The following is a 19,620-nucleotide window of genomic DNA, read 5'->3' on the forward strand; positions in this document are numbered from 1 at the left end:
TATCTGTCAGTATACCTCCTTGCTGTGTGCTCAGCAGGTTAAAACAATCCATTGGGAATGTCTCGCACATCTGCCGGCTATAGCTATCCAAAGAGAGCTGAAGACAGCAGAGAATCACAAAAGTTTATTTTTGCAGCTCATGGAAACATGCCAAAACAGTTAACACCTGCACCACAGCTCACCTACAGTGTCTTTGTGTTCATTAATGGAGAACTTTAACCTTGTTTCTATACTATTCTTACACGTCTTTCTCTTTACATCCGTCTTGGCAGGCTCTAAGCTATAGGAAATCCCAGATGCAGCAGAGCTTCCTCTCCCTATATGACACCAATCGTGGCCAGCGCTGATAGTGTTACATACCCTATGTAATTAAAATAACCATAGCCAATGTGTTTGATCGTGGCATTCTGTGCTTCCCTGGGCCATGTTTGTTCTGTTTCCTGCCCTGTTCAGTTCCCCCCTTATCTCTTAGACCCCCTTGAGTATGGTGTTTTACATTTCTGTTTGTAAAACTGTCAACACATCCACTGGCTGTACTAACGTGTGATTTAGCGCCAACAGAGAGGAGGGATAGAGTGAGAGAGAGGCAACTGCATGAGATCTTGCACATTCTCAAAGTGGAATATTTTTTCACTGTTATCCCCCTTAAACCCCCAACTCACCACCCCCAACGATGCCGTCTTGTTTGTGAAGTGCTTTTTTTAACCCTTGAACAATCACATTGTATCTTCGTTTTTGTTGTATTGCCTTTAATTAAAATGAGTGATTTATAGTTTCATGCCTTTTTTTCTGTTTTATATCGTAAACACCAGAATTAAACTTTTATCTTGAGACTCGAATGAAAAATGCAAACATCTGATTTAAAGAACGAAAAAGGATTTCTGTTTTTCAAACACAAACTGTTATCTCTCGTCTTTCAGTTCTGCTGGCAGTCAGCGAGAGAGGAGAACATGTTCAAAATTAATTGGATTAATGTGTGGAGTTGAATTGTGTGTGTGAAATTTACACCTGTCACACTGCTGTCAAATCAGACATCCCCTGTCATTGCTAATAAGTACCTGGGGGAAGTGGCGGCGCCTTAGGACTGGAAATATAATAATAATAAAAGTCTAATTTTGCTTATTCAGCTATAGCTCAACTGCAACTATACAAACACTCACATTTAATTTTCAGACTTCAAAAGTCCTGGAACTATTTCACCAAAATCCTAAACGGGAAAAAAAAGGAAAAAAAAGCTGCATTCACAAAAAGAAATATCAAAACAACCTTGTTAAAAATATAACTGTGACTATTTTTTAACTGGAAATGTTGTTATTGAGAAGTCAACAACACAAACACACAGTTCACAACTAAAGCTGCACAAGCATCATCTGTCATACATAACACAATAAGAGGAACCTTACGCCCACATCAGTTTCCACCAGAAACTGAGGAAATCCCACATTTTTTATCAAAGAGAAACTGTAGCCTGGTCCTGTGTGTTTTTTTTTTTTTAAACTTTGTTTGGCTTTAATTTACACCTCTGTTTTACAGCTGTGAGTGGGGAATTCAGCTCGTGTCCCTTTGGAGAGGAGCACTGGCAGCAGAACATTAGCTCATTTTAACGGCCAGTGTAATAATCTGTGCACCGGAGGGCCTCCGTTTGGAAGCTCTACTTTGCACTAAAGCACCGGGGGCTCCCCCGTCGACAACAAGACAGTCACTTCATTATAGCTTCACAAGTCATCTATTTATTATCTATTGGCCCCATCAGAGAACGATAGAGCACCGAGTCAGATGTTACAGTGTATTAATGGAAGACGCACCGTTGTGTCAAAATGCAATTTTCTGCTACAGGGCTGCAGATCTAATTGTTTGATTTGATAACAGAAGTAGATACTGTGCCCATGCAGTGGCAGAGACGTGTAGGCATTCTTGTGCGTACACAAATATAGTTAAAGCTCCCGGCCTGAAGTGATGTTTAAATTTAAGACAACAGGCCGTTCTTTATTAAAAAAGAGAAGTGAGAGAACGATTGGAGGGTTGTTGATAAGGGGAGCCTCGATGGTGCCAAAACACACTTCTACAATTATTACCAAACGTGCAAGAAACAAAAGGAGAAGCTTTTACTGCATCTTTTAAGAAAGGAAAGAGTAAAGAATGACATTTTACATTTTAATAATAATAATAATAATAATAACTTTATTTATATAGCACCTTTTAAAAACACAGGTTTACAAAGTGCTTTGACAAACAGCAAGAACAAAGCAAACTAAACACAGAAAAACATTAACAACAGTAAGAATATAACAGATGCAAAATACCAAAAATAATTAAAAACAATTCAACAGAAAAGAACCCAAAGTGCACGATACACAACCAGACATATATAACCCGACCATCATAAGAACCATCATAAGAACCCAGGAACACAAGAACCCAACAACATGAGCTGAGACCAAGAGGACCAAAGATTTAAAAAGATGTAAGAAACTAAGAGATAAAAGCAAATAAAAAGCAATGAGAAGGTAAGCGCAGTAAAGGAAATAAAAACAAGTGGTTAAAGGATCAAAAAACCCAAAACTATAATATTAATAAAAATAAAAATTAACTATAAATACGAAACATAAATAGACAAAGTAAGTAAGATAAGAAATTACCAAGTTAAAACACAAGAGGAGATTAAGATATGAGCATAAATACGAGATAAGACCATAAATAAAAGACAGTAAGAAGTAGAAGAAGATAAAAATAGTAAAACCAGTAAGAGAAGACATTAAGAAGACGACATCACATAAAAGCAAGTCTGTAAAAGTATGTTTTAAGAAGGGATTTAAAAGAATTGAGGGAGTCTGCGAGTCTTATCTCTTATCTCTTTTAAAGCTGTGTTAAATTTGTTTTGTTTTTATGAATGTTGGCAGCTTTAATAATTTCTGTTGAATTTAATGAGCAGTTTTCTTATTACAATTTCAGAATAATTTGGGAAAATCAAAGTTATATTTGACATTTGAAGTATTATTTCCATCTACAACATCTAAAGGAAGAATAAGTCTTAAGGGAAGCTGATTTTTCCTGCGTTTTAATTCTTTGATCAGGCCACTTAAATCCTATAAACAGTCCTCCAATCTGAATTCCTTTAATCAACTTAAAACATTTCTTTAGCAGCTACTTGGCCTGATAAAAAAAAAATATATTAAAAAAGAGATGGCACAACACTTCTGAAGGCCCGAATGTGTGAATCCACAGACACGTCTGCATGCGCGTAGTGGCTTAGTGCCGATTATAGTTGCACCAAATGTTGAATAGGACTTTCAAAAAACACATTCATGAGAAGCTGTGAGAAATTCACTCACACCAGCGAATGCAAAAGCTGACCACAGCCAACAAAAGGAGCAGAGCAAGAAAGCCACAGTAGCGAGCGGGCAACTGTAACTGTAGAAGAGGAAGGGGAGATGCAGAACACCCAAAAACACAGAGAGAGCGAGGGAGAGAGAGAGGGACAAAAATAAAGATATACGACTTCACAGTTTACTAAATTTTCTTCAGATTTAAGAGAAGAGACATTTGCAGAGGAGGAAAGTGTTATTATGAATGTTGATAATGACATCATGCTAAGTGGAATAGCCTGTCATGTTTCTTCTTATTTTTGTGACTAAATAAAAAAATGTCAGTACACTAAACAAATAAGAAAAAAAAGTGTCAAAGTGTCACCTACAACCAAATGAAGGCAAAGTTCTCCTTCACACTCAAAACAATCAGACGGAGAAAGACGGCACGAGACCCCGACATACCCCTTTCACATGTAATGATGATTCCCCTTCATTAAAACTGCTAGTAACCCTGTTAGGCTAGAATAGACTCACTACGGGTAATCGTGAAAACACTTTTAATCAACGCACAGAAACAGTAGAGACCTTGCTAGAATGCATTCACTCCAAATAAAGCAGGCTCTTTATAAACAGGCGCAGCAAAACAGTTAAGACCCTGATAAGACTCCTCACACTCTCCATGGCGAAACCTGCCTGTGAATGTCTCCTGACAGCTCCTAAGCCCTTGTTAGAGAGAATCACTTCCTAATGATTCAACCCAGCTTGGAAACATCAACACGCTCAAAGTAACACTTGGGCACGCAGTTTTGCATGAAGTAGCGTAGCCTGCACGTGCGGTTAACTGGATTCACTGATGTGCAGCTGCTATAAGAGGTTCTCTTAACATACTAAAAAAACTGAGGAATGCAAATTAAGTCAGTATAAATCAACTTCTGAAAAATAAGAAATTCATTGTTGGAGGAACATAATTATCAGCATAAAGAAAAACTTCTAAACCAAAACAAACCAATAAAAATCCAACTCAAGAAAATGTCAAAGTTTTTTTTTCTAAATAAATGTTCTATCATTTATTTTTGAAACCAAAAGCTAAATTCATGAATTAAACAAAATATGTGTTGCACATTTTTTGGAAGGATTTTGAAACCTTTCTAAACCTAATTGGACTGTAATTCTTTTTACAGTTCACACCCATGAAATGAAGAAAAGAAAGAAGAAAATTGCCACCTCTATGCACACTGTGGCTGACACAAATGTATGCATGTGCTTGCTCATCGGCACCCACAGACACACACACGCACACACACACACACACACGCAGTGCATGCATGCACACACACATGCACACACAAAGAAACAGGGCAGTTGACACATGGTATATCAGCAGGCGCAGTTCTTTTGTCCTCTTCTAGTTTTAGAAACAGCACTACTCTTGGAACACATCGGGCTTTTGTTCAGAAAATGAACGATGCAAATGTGAAAAGAGAACGGGAAAAGATAGGTTTATTTAAAGTAATCCCCATAATTACTATTAAAATAAAAGAAGAATTAAAAAGACTTTTTCCTCTTTGCATATGTAATTTCTAATATTTTTATTACCTTTAGGCTGTTTTATTTATTTTCCTCAGTGGACACAGATATCCAGACTCTGAAAGAGCTATCTTCTTCTTTCTGAGTTTTCCATTGACCAGTAAACAATGACTAAAAAAATGAATGTGTGACTAATATTTTTCGAGGTCCTGTTCTGTGACTCAGAGGTGTTTATTCTCTCATGCGGCAGCAGCTGTATTTTGGTGATGATCTGGAGCGTGGTGTTTGAACTTTGCCTGAGCTGTCAATCAAGCCGACAGTGGGTGGGGTTTGAGTCATGGACGATATGATTTTGACAGGTATGATTCAGTGGAGAGGAGTGAGCATGCATGTGCACAAACAAACACAATGAATAAAATGTAGACCTCAATAAATAAAGTGAATAATATTTGTAGGTCAAGGAAGGAAGTTGAATCTTGAGCCATTTAATGAATAATTTCTAAATCAAAACGCTGTTCTGACTTTCCCTGCTACATCCTATTTCCTGTCTGCTCAGGTATGCTACCCGCTAAATCAATCTCTTCCAAAACAGGTTTATCCCACAGATGCCGTCACTCCTTCATCCCGGGTGTGAGAAATATCGGGCCAAAGGTGCTACTCTGTAATCAGGCTGGACTGTTGAGCCTCGTCTTGTACAGTCAGACATGCTGGTAACCGCCACAACTTCACAAGGCTGCCGTGTGACCCAGTGAAGCCACAGGGCCTCAGGCAGCTCAAAACACAACAAACAACCCGAAATACAGACACACAGAGCAACAGGGTCCAAACCCCGCTGTATGACATGGATGATGTTCACTATAGGAGGAGACAAATTGATGCTGCACGGCGCAAAAATAGTGAGGAGGCAGATGTGACATTCTATTTTCACTTGCATCTATTGGCAGTGAAGGCATATTATGAAATACAGTCTTCATCCAATGCTCTGCGTGTGAACAGCAGATTCCATGGCTGCAGCTTAACAACGCTCTTAACACCTACAATTATATATATATATATATATATATATATATATATAAAAATGAAAACACGGTTGGAACAAAATTACTTACATCTTGCGTCAGTCTGTGAAAAGCTGAACATCATGGCACTTGCTTTTAGTGACGACTTCAGTTTCCCTGGAGTGTCCCCTGCAGAGATGACGGATGAGAGCAGCTTCTGCTGATCTTGAGACCCCCACTCTTAAACTTGTGCATCTTCCAGGGAAAGGTCTCAGAACATCTTGAAAAGACACAGTTTAAATAATTAAGTGGTGTAGTAGCCGGAAACTCTCTACAATTAGCCATGAAACCCTACAATAAAAACCTCTAAAAGCAGTAACTGCACCAATTGGTTACAATGAAGAACTGTAAGAGGGAAAAGGGAAGAAAATCCCTGTAAAAATAACATTACATTTGAAGTGTACAAAATGTTCAAAGCAGTAACTTTAAACTTTAGCAGCAGTTTACTTCTTCAATAAGAGGCTCTGTGTGCTTTCTATCAAAAGTCTCAAAGTGCCCCCTAGTGGCTCTTCTCTGTCTCTGCTTTTAAGAAGAACTGCAGAACATTTGACCTTACAACAAGGGTTTCTGTGGTTCACTGTGCTAATTAAGAGGGCAATTTCGACATGGAATCACAGGATGACACTCAAGAGTCTTACACAGTTGGAGTGTATAAGCTGTTTTCTAACAAACCGCTAAGTGTCTGTGAGGGTAAACTGACTTCATAATACTAAGATGCAAAAACAGTCAGACAGGAGCAAGTGTATTAACCATATGATGTATAAACTAATAATCATATAGAAATAATAAAAATGATAAGCACATATTTATGATATTACTCGATCATAAATTCTTGATCTCAGCAGGTAAATCATCTTAAGGTTTCAGCAGAGTGGGTGGATGAATAGTTTAATATTAAATGGGGTGTAATATTTAATGCTTGTGTATACCACAGACTGATCATTAAATACCCTTACAGCTTTTGAATGACAGTTCACGACCACATTTTACGCAAGCCTTTTTTTCCCCTATGACCATAAAATCCAAGTGTCTCCATTTGTATTGTTGTATTTGAAGCCAAATGGAGCACAAGGAAAAAGATGGACAGTCTGCGTGGAACAGCTTCCAACAACGTAGCCGATTGATCATATATCCTGTCTTGCCATCCCTCCATTACTCCTTCCCACAACACAACCTGGCACCTTGTCCCACAGGCTGGCCCTGAAGGAAAACAATTATCGGAGAAGTGGAACAACAATACCCAGAAAAACATCTGCTGGTGCCGGCTGGGGCCACTGACATGCCTGACTGTGTGTCCCTGCTGGCTCCCACAGAGGACACATGCCTGTCTGGATCATAGACTGTATATGCAGAGAGGCCTGAGAGTACAGGGCCCAGTCTCCTGCTCCTCCACCTGCCTCTATGACTGCCTGTCTGCCCACTCTGGCAGGGGCAGCTCGGCCATAACAGACGACGATCCGCCTGTCAGAGCAGTTGTTCGATTGGGGGAATTCTTTCATTCTGCTTGGATGAGATGATTATCGAATATGGTCTCTAAATTGAGGCAGAAAGGAAAGCAATAAAGATGGCACGATAGACCAGCACCCATATGATTTCTCCTCATGTTATGGCTCAGCCCAGCAGATTGGAATGATCCTTCACTGGGGTAAACACTGTACACAATAATCCAATTAATCAATATTCTTAACAATAACATTAATCCAAAGAGCATAACATGTTTAATATAAACCTATAAAAAATGTATTTCCAATACTCATACTTTATGAAAAAATAGTACCACAGAACAGCGACATGACCCAAGATAAAAAAAAAACCTTGAAAAGGTTTGTTTTTGTGGGAATTACAATTTCTTCACATATCCAAACCAGAGAATATGAAACATGCTTCAGTTTACTCTCAGTGTTTCTTTAGTTTATGTTGCCACCTTGTGGCCATTTTTAAGGTTTACTGGAGTTATGGAGAGTAATTCTTTCTCAATTGTTTTCAAACCTCTGGGGTTGGAATTCCCCCAAGGGATAAGATGAATCAAAGGGGAATATAAGGCTATTTTAAATACTAATATAACTGCTGAAACAAACTGATATGTTCATAATATGTGATATAGGCCTTCCTTTGTGATTATCTTGGTAAAAGGACACCCACATAACACTATTATAATTAACTTCAAAAGTTAAATTATGGAAAATTATTTTCCATGAGCATGGACTTATGTTGCCACTGCACAAAGTCTATTTAGTGATTTATTTCAAACAATATTTAGACTATAGGTTACATTTTAACCTCTTCAGTCTAACACTGCCTGTTCATCTACAGCTGGCCTGGGTTAACCTCACCTCAAACAGGACAGGTTGGCTCCTCCCATGGGTAGTGGAGCTTTGGCTGCTTTTACTAGCTGTGGGGGAAAACAAAATAAAGATAGGTCATTTAGCAGTCTACTTGATAGATGTGCAATGTTTCACTTTCACAATGAACTTACTTAAAATTGTAACATTGTGTTATAGTGTAATATACATTTCAATTCTGTCCATTTTGTTTTGCATTTGTTACAGCTGTAGAATACAGGCATTTTCCCGCCAAATACACATTTAATGGATTTTGTTATTCAAAGTAGAGGTGTCAGCGAGACACATAAGGTTCGTCCAACTTATTAAACTTTGTTCATGGTGAATTTCAAGACAATGACAAATTGTAAATGTTCCTCAGTGCAGAGACAGGCTGAGCGGAAGTGAAGGTAAAAAAACAACAACAACAAAAAACAGTTACCACCTGGTAACACGATATTTCCAGGTGCACCTGAAGGCACCACTTTTGACATGGACTCGCTGTAACCGGGAGGAGGGTTTGTTTGGTGACAGCAGCAGCAGCGGCACCCTTCATGTCTTCTCATCGGCAGTGAATGAAGTGTCTTTGATCCTCTCCACCGGCTTTTGACGGAATAACTTCTCATACAACTAAATGAACCGGCTGCCTGTTGTTCTGCCCCAGACTCTCAACCAGAGATGTAAAGCAAGTTGCACTACCGCATCTTCCTCTTGATATGCTTCTGACATAGCGAGGAACCCGAGAAGTCATAGAGGTATTTCCTCACTCTTGTTTTGTATTGGTGAGCCACCACGCTGTTCAGGTACCGTAATAACACGGACAATTTGATTAAAAAGCCCCGCTAGCGAAATTGCTCGAATCCTGACCGGGATGACGTTTGTTGAAACGAGTTGTTATTACCTGTGTTAAGGTTAAAAACTTCCAACGACCGGTGTGTGTGCAGCTTGGTTTCGTTCAGAGCAGGCGGTGGGTCATCAGCAGCTCAGGAAGGAGTCAACTTCTGAACGTGTAGCTATATTCGTCACAGAATTACCAGCTCGGTAACTAGCCATAGTAAATATTCTTATATGTTTTTAATATATGACTCTTAAAATAAGTTGGAGTCAGCCTGTATTAGTCTAAAAAATTAGCTTCAGCATTATGCTAAATTAATAAATTAATTGCTAGTATCTGCTGGACCGCGAACCAACACCATAGGCCTACGTCACTGGGGGGGTAATTAACTCGGGCTAACAGGTGTGTTTACCTATGATATCAAGTTCTGGCCAAGTCTACTAAAAGGTCCTTCAGGACACATATTTATGGGACAGCCATGGGTGGTTCTAGGCAGGGGCCAACAGGGGCCAGTGCCCCTGTAACACTGAGCTTGGTCCCCCTTGTGGCCACCCCTCCAAAAGGAAGAGCCCCCCTAAAAACACATACACAGTGACTCAACAACCGGACTCACAATCTAGTATTAAATACTGTTACTGAAACAAATATAAATCATGGTATTTTATGTTGTGGTATTTAATGATGTGAGCTATTATTTGGCATAATATAGATTTTTTAAAACGATCTTCTTTGTCTATTTTTCACCTGGGTTTAATGTTCCCCTCTGACAAAACAACTGGCCCCAGTTTGGCCCTCTAAGTAAAAGTGGTCTAGAACTGCCACAGGGGACAGCTCATTTCTGTTGAGAGAACAGCTAACTGACCTCGTAACTTATTGATGGCCTCAGAATTCAAAATGAAGCAATCACTTGGTGCTAAACAGCATCCATGGATGATTCCAGATGGAAAGTTATTTACCTGTCATTTGGACAAGGTGGTCTCTCTTTCATGCACTTGCTATGTGCAATAAAAGTCACAATCGCTACTAACCAATGAACATAAAGGTCCATGTTCATTGGTTTCCCCTTTCTCATTTAATCAGTTTTTACTTTTAAACTCTTGAATAGCTTTTTCTCAACACCCAGCCAGACCCCTTTAACACCCAGCCACACCCCTGGGTTACTCAACAGTAACCCTGCTGGAGAATTAGGGCTTCACTAGTGTGTCTTATTGTTAGAAAATAAACAAGATGTTGATTTTAATCACACCTAACATGTTCAGTCAGTTCTAACAGATTCTGGGTTAAGATATAAAGACTATGTATTGGTAAACGCAGATTTCACAGCTGACATTTTGACTTGTCATGCATGAAAGAAATAGCACAGTTGAATCAAATTTAGTTAATGATGGAGCAGTTCCGTGAAGAGTCCCAGTCACCCATGACTGTGAACTAGCATGCAACATACCAGAACCCTGAATCTGGCTCAACTTATTTATCACACCTTTGCTTTTCCTAGTATGGCCATTGAAAATGTCTGTGTGAATATATCAGTACTTTTTAAATACATTATAGTCCAGTCTATCATGTGCTTACACTCCCTTATAGGCCTGAGGAAAGGGAGCCTCTTTTATTAAAATAAATGCATATTGCTTTCCCACAGTTTCTTGTTTCAATAATTGATTGTCAGGAGTTAGCAGATTTCTTTTGATCTTTTTGCTTGATTTTATTATTGAGATTTTGGGTTTGATATATTTGAAGACAATGAAACAATCCAGCAGCTGTTTCTGATTATTTATGATCTGTTTATTTTTTACCTGCCTTGGTCTTGACAAAATGTTTTTATTATAAGGGACTGAAGCCCTGGATTTATTCTGTATTTTCATTTTAAACAAAAGAAAATGCAAATGGTGTTTGTTGTATGTAAATAGTAAGCTATATATACACACATTTTCATTTTATTTTTATCATCTGTTCATCTCTGGCTAGATGTAATCTTTAATCTAACTCATGGTGTTAAAGTTACTTACATTTGTGTTATTATTATTATTATTAACACTGCTTTTATTTATATTCACGTGGATGGTTTTGAGAACTAGATTGCTCACTAGTGAAAAATGGTGCAAGAGTGATCTTTGATCATATAAACCCAAATGCAGGACAAGTCTGTCTGAACAACAATGCTTTCTATTACATTCTGTGAGGTATCTATTTTTTCTTTGAGTTTCTGATAATGTTCAGACAGTCATTTCTCTTTTGTGTGCAGGTAAATTAATTATTCTCCATCTTGCTCTTCCTTATCAAGGCACAGCAGAGGGAGATGGAGGTCCAGAGTGGTCTTCAGGAGCTGGAGCCTTGCCCTTTGGGGTCTCCTCCGCCAGAGGCCAATCAGCAGAATGAACTGGACGACCAACAGATGGATACCTGCAGCAGGCCTTCCGCTGACAACCTCAGCAGGGATGGGCAGTTAGCAAGCCAGAGAGACAACAAAAAGGTTAGTTAGAGAATCTAAAAGTTGCAACCACAGCTTCTGCTGTGTGTGGGTGTGTGTGTCAGGGTGTGTCTACATGTTTGTGCTGAGTGATGAGATCCTGTCTGTTGAGCTCAGCTGGGTGATATTTCCCATACGTTGACACAGAGAGACTCTTTGTGTTGTCTTTTGGAGTGCTGAAAGTAGAGCTGCACTGAAGTTTACATGTTTTGTGGTGTTCTGAAAAGTAATGAGTGCAGAGATATGTGGGTAAGCTAGCAGTTGAAGGTCTAGTCTTTAGAGTCATTGCACAATAAAGTGAAACTATAGGTAGCCTACATTTGGTTTAGGCTTCAGTGGTTTTAAAGGAAGTAAGTCATGTTTTTGCTAGTCTGCCACGGTAAGCCCATACTACAAAGCACATCTATGATATTTAGATGAAGAAGGGCTTATTATGACATGAATTAGCAAATGCAGTCTTCACATGGGAGCGCTGATTCTTAAAGAACATTAACCTTGTGCCATCTTGGAGCCCTCTTCACATCCAAAGAGTGACAGTCAGATCCTTACTGGCTCTCATCCATCTCAGGAGAGTCAATCATGCTTCTCTGGCAGGAGCCTGAACCTCTTTCTGTCACTCAGCCTAAGAGGCTCTATAGGCTGCGGAGAGGAGAGGAGATAGCAGCAGAATAAACAGCACAGATATACCAAAACATTCGCTTGACGACGGGACTGAATGCTGCTGGCAGCTGTGAATGGGATGCTTGTCATGGCTTGCTGTATCAATTTTGAGCCCTTTTTGAGCAAACAGTAACACGTAACCCTTTAGGGGCTTCATCTTGGCGAGGAACAGGGATTTTCTTTGGTATTAAAATCAACACTCTTGAAAATGTAAAATAATGTCATTGTTTAAGTAATGGCATTTTTTTTCAAAGCAGACTGGCAAGGGATGTAATTTTAATAGAATATCTTAAATTTTACTGATTTAAACGACTTTCTAAACTAATTTTTACTCAATCTGGAGAATTATTTTCCACAGGTTATATTAAAAAATGCCCACCTTAATACATATTCCCTCAAAAAGAAAGGTTTTGTATGTTGGTATTGTCAGATATCTCGTGTGCTGCTGATGGGTTAAGGTGACAGGGGTTAGCCCCGAAGTTAACAACAACTTCAGCCTTGGAGCAGACAAATACATGTCCCCTGTGCTCTCTGGCTACGGTTGGGACTCTGAAGCACTGACACTTTCATTTGCAGAATTAATGGTAAAATACTCCCAGTTTAGGTTTTATATGCCATTTAGTGTGTTTTCCAAGTGTCCTGTGCATGTTTAGGCACATCTATGTGCAAAAATTCAAAGTCCGCGGAAACGCGGCTTCATACGTCCTCCTGTTAGCTGTAGCATTAGCTGCATGTAATTCAGTTCAATTCAGTTCAATTCAATTCTTTTCAAAAAACTTGATTTGTCCCCGGGGGGCAATTCAAAGGCACACAGAGCAGTAAATTAACAACAGTGCAAGTAAACAAAACATTTTAACCTAAATAGAAAGTGTCAATTTAAATACAACTTAAAGCTTAAACATGACTTAAAAATACAAAATATAAAAGAGTAGATATAAGTGGACAGTGATCGGACTAACAGATGTAACCAGATGTAAACAGAACTATGTGCAGTAAATGAGAAATAAATATATATATACAGAACTATGTGCAGTAGTGACCAGATGTAAACAGAACTATGTGCAGTAAATGAGAAATAAATATATATATACAGAACTATGTGCAGTAAATGAGAAATAAATATATATATATATACAGAACTATGTGCAAGTAGGCAAATACTAAATGATAAGTTATTAAGGTGCATGGTGAATAATGGAACAACAGAACTAATATCTACAATATAACTGTAAGGTAAAAATTAGATAAATAGCTGTAACCGTAGCTGTAAAGGTAAGAATTAGATAAATAAAGTGCAATGATGGATAAGAAACAACAGGAACCTGTGCGGGAAGATCCCATTGGATTTCAAGTCCAACGCCTTAACCACTCGGCCATCGCAGCCAGATACTGTAACGCTCGGTTCTAGCCCCCCTCGATAAAAATGTGTCCGTGCGGCATCATTGTCAGTGTGATATCACTGATCTAAGCCCATTGGCTCGTTGTGGCATGTTGAAATTTCCGAGATGCGTGCTGAGCAACTGACCAATAACGACAGAGCGGGTCGGCAGACCAATCAGAGCAGACTTGGCCCACATGGGGTCTAACAGTGTGGGCTCAACTGAGTGTAGCTGACAGACTCAGAGCGTAGAGGGAGCAAGGAGGAGCAGTTTTTCGAACTTTAGCTATTGTGAACGTACAAAAGTAGGTACATTAAATATACAAACCCAAAAAGGGCATAATATGGGCTCTTTAAGATAACATTGCATTTTCAGCCTGTGGAAACTAGATCTAGAATTGTATAGTAGCCTTAGATTCTTCATGTTACCACCCACACAGGCTACCTTAAACTAATTCATGTCATAGTTTTAGTGTTACAGTGTCATAGATGAATAAAACCTGTATAACCTGCGTTGCATGGTTTAACTATCTGTAAGTGTAAAGGAGAACTTCTCAGACGGTTCATTGAAATCCTATACCTCAGACATCTTGTAAGGAAATTCAATACACACTCTCCTCACTGCTGGAGAAGAGATCGCTTACTCTCTCTCTGATGTTCTATGAAACAAGCTTACACACACACACACACACACAATGCAGGGCTTTGTGGTTGCATTCACACAATGGGTTCCAACAATTGGCTTTGAAAGTTGTATTGAACCTCAGAGTTGTGCTCTTTAAATCCAACATTGACACTCAATGTCTGCTTGTATTGTGCACTGATGTGTAAGAGTATCACTTTTTTTTTTTTTAAACTTGTGTACGATGAAAGCTGTTATGATGTTATTAGTCCCTGTTGCAGAATCTCAAGTACACAGCGGTGCCTGGCACGTGTTGTGAAACATGTTTTCAAACGAGCTCACAATCAAACATTAATTTACAGTTGTTGGACCAAATTGTTTGACACAAACAGGTCAAAGGCCCTGTCATAAAAGCTATGAGGGTGTACAACATGCCTGTACAACATTTCATTTTTTAACTTACAGCAGAGTCAACAACTGCTGAAATGTAGGATTTCCTGTGTCTATGCCTGACCAACTGGTTGGCAGACGGGCTCCTGCTGCCAGTGTGTCATTGATTAGCCTGGAGAGTGTATTTATCAAGGTGTCAACAGTGGAAGTGGACCAGTGTTTTGGCCTTGTTATAGAGCGCTCGCCTCTGTCCTGCCTTGTTGTTTACAGTGATGCATCATGGGGAATGAGGTGGCACAGTCTGATCGGTGGGCTCAGGGTCAGAGATGCTGTGGTGCACTGTATGAAGTTCCACCGTGAGTTGAGTCAGCTCTTGCTTAAAGGTTAAGAATGTCAGGTGGTTAAAAAAAATGTGCTAGTCTGAATCTTAAAACTGTCTTTACAATCTGAATAGCCAGGGGCAAATACATTTGTTTTGAATACACTAACCCTTTGTTAGGGCTGGGCCTAATCAAGTTTCAATTTCAATTACAATTTTGGAAAACATCATGAAAAAAAAAAAATCAAGATTAAACAATAACTGTGCTGTATGCCACGTTGCGCTCGTTTTGTCCAAAAGTTTTGTCATATTTGTTTTGAAGTGTTTGTTGTGATATTTTTTGCCACAGGAGTACATCACCACTACCTCAAAAACACATTTAAGTTTCTAGAGGGAAGCTTTTCTCTGTAATTTAAACTAACTAGCCTAGGTTTCCATCATTGGCACTGGTTCTAATGGACAGCAAAGACTCTTTAGGGCCCAGCCATTTGATTCCATGTTTTCCCATGGTAAAAATCTTCTCAGTTGAGCTGAGTCTTGCCGACTTGGAACCGTCTTGCCCGCAACTTTAAGGGCATAGTTTTCAAAGAATTTGAAATAAATAGAAGATACTTGTCCCCTAATGAAAAGATAAGCTCTGAGTGAAAGACCTCTCATCCCAATTATGCCCCTATGTCAAACTAGTAAGTTAAATAACCTACCACAACACAAATATAATTACCACTCAACAGATCAAGGCTCTGTTTATGGGAGCTAGCCAGTGGTGACAACGCTGATGTTACCTACCCTGCAACATGGGCCCGATTGACTTATCTACCGTATTTTCTGCACTATAAGGCGCACTTAAAAGCCTTTAATTTTCTCAAAAAACGACAGTGCGCCTTATAATCCGGAGCGCCTTATATATGGATCAATTGGTTAATTGGTTGATCCATACTGGTCGTACACGGCGCTCAGCGACACTGACTCGGATAATGACGAGAGGGAGCCGGGCATGTTGGATGCCGTACTCAACTGTTCAATTCGGACACTGAAGAAGAAGAATTCGAGGGATTCGTGGACAGGGAATGAACTGAAAAAGTGAGCTTTACGTGTTATACGTAACTGAACAATGTTGAGTTATGCACTAACGTTTGAATTAGCGGTATCAGACTGTGTTTCTTTTACGTGTTTACAACTGAACAAGGCTGGGAGATATTGTGAATATGCACATTAACGTTTGAACAACGTTGAGTTATTGTGAATGCACAATAACAATTTCGAGAGTTACTATATTGTGAATGCACTAACGTTTGATTTAGTGGTATCAGACTATTTCTGTTACGTGTTTACTGAATCAGGGAAAAGTTCCCCTCCACGTTTGGGAGAAGAGTGAACAAGGCTGGGAGATATTGTTAATATGCACATTAACGTTTGAACATCGTTACCATGGGAGTGAACGGAGTTGTCAGAACGCTTAATAAAGTTTGACTTTATCTGACTGTTTTGTTGACATTCCCTTTTTCCATCTAGTGGATGCATAACGCAACCCCAGTCAAATGTTTGACTGCAGTATCTTCTATTCTATGCGCCTTATAATCCGGTGCGCCCTATATATGAAAACAGTTCTAAAATAGGCCATTCATTGAAGGTGCGCCTTATTATCCGGTGCGCCTTATAGTGCGGAAAATACGGTATGTAGAATGATGGGCAAGACCTTAGACATCACCGGGTTGTCAAGTGGGAACCTCCTTTCACCGGTGTTTCATCTAAATAGTTCCACGACACCTTGGGAAGGCTCTGGTGTCACACCCCTCGTGCTGGTTCTCACTGCCCATAATACCCATGGGCAGTGAGTTTTTTCCTCTTTCCAAAAGAGAAAGAGGAAAAAACAGAAAGGAGTCTGTAGAGCGATGTTAGAAAGAGAGCAGGGAAGACAGAGCCAGGGCCAGAAGTCTGTTTGGGCCCACCTACCGGGTTGTGCTGTCTGATGATTTCAACTGACTCAAGGAAGCATAAACTGAACATTTTATCTTGAGAAAAACAGTTCTAAGATCATAAAACCCTTAAACAGATTACATTGTTTTGTGGTACTGTTGTATTAGGAACAGGAAACATGGATCTGATCCCCAGTGTCCAAAAATGATAAAAGGAGAGGGTCTAGTTAGCGCTAGCCTTCTCTCCTCCAAGGCTACATTTGTGGTGATGACAAAAAAACTAGACTGTCAAAACTGTCAGCATCTCGATAAGTAGAAGAACGTGAGAGTACTCGGATCAAGTATCGGGCCAAAAAAAAAAACATGTTTCCACTCAAATGCCTATCAAATGGCTATTAAAGACTACATCAGTTCAAACGGAAAAAAAGAAAGAAGGGCAAACAAATGAATGAGGGGCTATTACTGCAGAAAAAAATAAAAAAGATTTCCACCTTTAAACGTCTACATTTATAAGTGCTGGTTCAAAGAAAAAGCTAATTTCTGCCTTAAAGAAGCCATGTTATTTTTAAAGAATAGAGTAGATCAGGTGGAGTTTTTCTTTCATCGGCTGAGCGGGTCTTAAAGCTGACCCTGCATTTTTACCACAACCCCTTTCTCCTCGCTGTACTCCTGACCTCAGGGTCGATCCATGACACTAATCGATGCGCTGTACATGACCTTTAAACCACCCCAGGGGATTATTTTTGGTAGCATCCTTCAGTGCAATAGCCTTGGCTTGTGCTCATTATGGTGCAATTAGTTTTGTTGAGATCTCAAAGCATCAGCAGACCACCACAGATGATGAGCTACAGCAGTGATTTGAAGCGTTGCACTAATTGGAGTCATAACAACCTACTGCCCTTTACTCATTACCTGCACTGGAAGCAGGAATAAGTCAGCAAGCACAAAGCCTATAGCTTCACATAGGAGTTAGCTCGCTGATCCGGCAGTTTTTATAATTGCTCTCTATTTTAAGAGCTCAAGTGAGTGAGTTTATGTCTGTGCTGTTTTCTCTCATATGTATGTAAAAGACCAATCTTTTCTTCGCTGTGATAATTTTTGTTGTCTAACCATTAGAAATGAGTCATTATAGATTGGGCGGAGTGGAATAGTTCATAACCAGTCATTATTGCTGTTATATCTGATTACACAAATGAGGAACATTCAGGAAGAGAGGAAGCAAATTATATGAAATGATTCTGGATTAAATATATTTGTGTACACTTCCAAACGAGGGATCAGAGACTTTATAATACAGACTTCCTCTGTATTTGATTGAATTTCATGTTTGGTAACCAATAGAATCAACTTCGTCAGCCGCAGTCCTGTAAGTGGAACTTTTTTGGTGACTTTGGGATGACTTGTCCTCCAGATGCTCTTTTTAGTTTTTTACCTAATGGATTCTCCCTCGTCATGACTTTTTGGATTACTGGAATAGCAGATGGCTGCTTTCCTTGCTAGGCAATTTGGCTACAGTAACAGTGTGACAGGTTGAGATGTGATTCACTCTGATTACTTTTTTTTTATCAGCATCATGTGTGTTGTCTGTAAACTCTCATAATTGACAGCAGCAGTTAAAAATGGTAGATAATAGTATATACTGTACAACGTTGTGTTACAGGTGAAGTTTTGTCTCCTCTGTTACCTTTGCTGGAGTGAGCAGAGTGCATTGAGTTGAGGTAAATACGGACAGACACCCTGAACACCACCTCCACAGCCCCCCCTCGTCCTCCGCTCCACAGATTACCTCTGTGCGAGCTAGCGGGGCCCAGATAATTACCTTGTGTTATTTCTCCTCCCACACTTTGCTTTTGAAGTTGTGGCTGCCTGGCTGCCTCAGCTCTAATAGCATCCCGGCATGCCATCGATCCCTCACCCATCCGCCGGATATGAAGGGGTAGTGAAGGTGGGCCGATGGGTCGAGGAGGGAGCAACCCAGGAGTCTGCACAGAGCATCTGGACAATCCCTAAAGCACTGCTAAATCAATATTACTGTTTACCTGAAACAGCATATGCACATGAAACATATACATCTTACTGTGAGAAGTATAGTAGACAGTTAATAGAAATCTTTGTAGAAAGAGATTATCCTTTAGATTATTCTTTATCCTAAAAACTGCATACTGGATCATCAAAGAGATAAGACTTATTGCTTCATCCACAGGGGCTCCCATAATGGAAAGAATGAGCTTTTTCTCATAGCTTCATTAAGCTGCAGATTAAAATGAGCTCTTTGCCTGACGACTATTTGGATGGTAACTGGCACCAGCCTTCACTATGACAATTTAAACAAAATTTAGTTTAAAAACTAAATGATTGCCTGTCTTTGTGGGTGTGGCATGTCCAGAATGTTAGTTAAAAACTTAAAACTAAACAATGAAAAAAAAAAAATCCTTGCTTTTTACAGTAAATGTCCAGAAGTAGTAGCTGTAATTGTAGCTGTGATGTCTTAACATTTCTGTTTACTTAAATCAAATACTGCTTAACTGCTGCCAGTTGGTCAAAAGATGACCAATATAGATATAGGGGCAGCAGTAGCTCAGTCTGTAGGGACTTGGGTTGGGAACCGGAGGGTCACCCGTTCAAGTCCCAGTGCGGACCAAATATAGAAGTTGGTCTGGCAGCTGGAGAGGTGCCAGATCACTTCTTGAGCACTGCTGAGGTGCCCTTGAGCAAGGCACCAAATCCCCTCCCCACCATCAGCTCAGGAGCGCCCTTGCAGGGATCAATAAAAGTAAATCTAAATCTAATGCACAAAGCTTAATCCTATTTTTGAACAC

General features: G+C 39.6%; 1 protein-coding gene and 1 long non-coding RNA gene across 2 annotated transcripts in view; one reads left to right on the top strand and one right to left on the bottom strand.

Annotated features, from left to right (window-relative positions):
- Positions 1 to 2,168: 2,168 nt before the first annotated feature.
- LOC109988662 (uncharacterized) lies at positions 2,169 to 9,225 on the bottom strand. Its single transcript, XR_002278167.3, has 3 exons — positions 9,116 to 9,225; positions 8,227 to 8,285; positions 2,169 to 6,113 (listed from the first exon to the last, which is right to left on the bottom strand). It is a non-coding gene; the product is annotated as an uncharacterized lncRNA (long non-coding RNA).
- Positions 8,664 to 19,620, top strand: part of rbms3 (RNA binding motif, single stranded interacting protein) — a 306,064-nt gene continuing 295,107 nt past the window's right edge. The window contains exons 1-2 of the mRNA XM_020640216.3: positions 8,664 to 8,969; positions 11,331 to 11,519. Of these exons, the coding sequence (XP_020495872.1) occupies positions 11,346 to 11,519 (174 nt within the window). The 5' untranslated portion in view covers positions 8,664 to 8,969; positions 11,331 to 11,345. The remainder of the gene's footprint in view (positions 8,970 to 11,330; positions 11,520 to 19,620) is intronic.

This window comes from Labrus bergylta, chromosome 19 (assembly GCF_963930695.1).
Source record: "Labrus bergylta chromosome 19, fLabBer1.1, whole genome shotgun sequence".
Classification (NCBI taxonomy): Eukaryota; Metazoa; Chordata; class Actinopteri; order Labriformes; family Labridae; genus Labrus; species Labrus bergylta.